This window comes from Myotis davidii, unplaced genomic scaffold (genome assembly GCF_000327345.1).
Source record: "Myotis davidii unplaced genomic scaffold, ASM32734v1 scaffold1273, whole genome shotgun sequence".
Classification (NCBI taxonomy): Eukaryota; Metazoa; Chordata; class Mammalia; order Chiroptera; family Vespertilionidae; genus Myotis; species Myotis davidii.
This window is the reverse complement of record NW_006284352.1, coordinates 2,047-3,150: the sequence shown is the minus strand read 5'-3', so window position 1 is coordinate 3,150 and position 1,104 is coordinate 2,047. Positions and strand designations below refer to the sequence as shown.

The 1,104-nt window shown below is 57.2% G+C and overlaps 1 protein-coding gene across 1 annotated transcript in view; it reads right to left on the bottom strand.

Annotated features, from left to right (window-relative positions):
- LOC102766580 (leukocyte immunoglobulin-like receptor subfamily B member 5) overlaps positions 1–1,072 on the bottom strand; it is a gene marked incomplete at its 5' end in the record, with an annotated part of 5,475 nt that extends 4,403 nt beyond the window's left edge. The window contains 3 exons of the mRNA XM_015571578.1: positions 7–130; positions 342–644; positions 788–1,072. Coding sequence (XP_015427064.1) covers positions 7–130; positions 342–644; positions 788–1,072 — 712 coding nt within the window. The remainder of the gene's footprint in view (positions 1–6; positions 131–341; positions 645–787) is intronic.
- Between the last annotated feature and the right edge of the window lie 32 nt (positions 1,073–1,104).

Sequence of the window (1,104 nt, the reverse complement as noted above, 5' to 3'; positions counted from 1 at the left end):
TCCCGTCCCTCCTCCTTGTGCAGAGCGAATCTGTCATAGCCGACATCAGAGCGACACTGGAGGGTCAGGCTCTGTCCAGAGACCACGATGGGGCCCTGAGGGCTCAGAAGGGAGGGCTTCTCAGACAAACCTGGGGAGACCAGACATGAATTACAGGGGCTGCTCCTTCCATAAACCTCATCCTCTTAGCCTGTCCACAGTTCTCACGGTCTCTCTCCTTGTCTCTGAGCCAGGTGCCCCTGTACTCACCTCACCATCTCCCATAGGGCTAGAGTCAAGGCAAAGATGCCAAATATGTATCCAGTCCCTCAATCCTTTGATGAACCAATAATGGGACTCACCTGGAACCAGGAGCTCCAGAGCATCACTGGGGAGTGAACACAGGTTCAATCTGTTCCTGTAGCAGCCATAGCATCTGAACCTCCACCTCTGTGTGCGGGTCACAGGGCCCACAGGGAACAGGGCCTGGGACCACCCACTGGGCTGTGGCTGTGAGTCCAGGGTCCAGGAGAGCTTGTGATCCCCTTCCTTAGTCAGAATGAACCTGTCAAATCCTTCCCACGAGCCACACTGGAGGGTCACTTTCCCTCCTGTGGTCACGACAGGGCTGGGCAGGGCTGAGAGGTTTGGTTTCCTAGAGGATCCTAGGAGAGGAGGAGGCAGCGTTTAAATGGGCTCACACCTCCCTCTTGTCCCCCAGGGCTGGGCTGTGAGAGGGAGACACCATGAGATCAGACCCCCTTAGTGAGGGTACACCTGAGGCTGGGGCCCCTCAGTGTCCTCTCACCTGTCACCACCAGCTCCAGGGGGTCACTGCGCCCTGACCAGCCACTGGGACTGCGAAAGGAACAGCGATATCTCCCTGCGTCAGGCTTTGTCATGTGTGTGATGGAGAACTTGGCTCTGTCCCCGGGATCCAGTGTCTTCTGTTGGTACCACGATGCTGCGTTTCCCTCTTTATACAGACGGTACACCTCAACCTTTGGGGTCCCCTGACACCAGATGGTCACGGAACTCCCCAAGGGGATCATAGGGCCTGGCTCAGCCCTGATGGTGGGTTTGGGGATGGCCCCTGGGAGGAAACCAGCAGCTGGCTTTAAAACA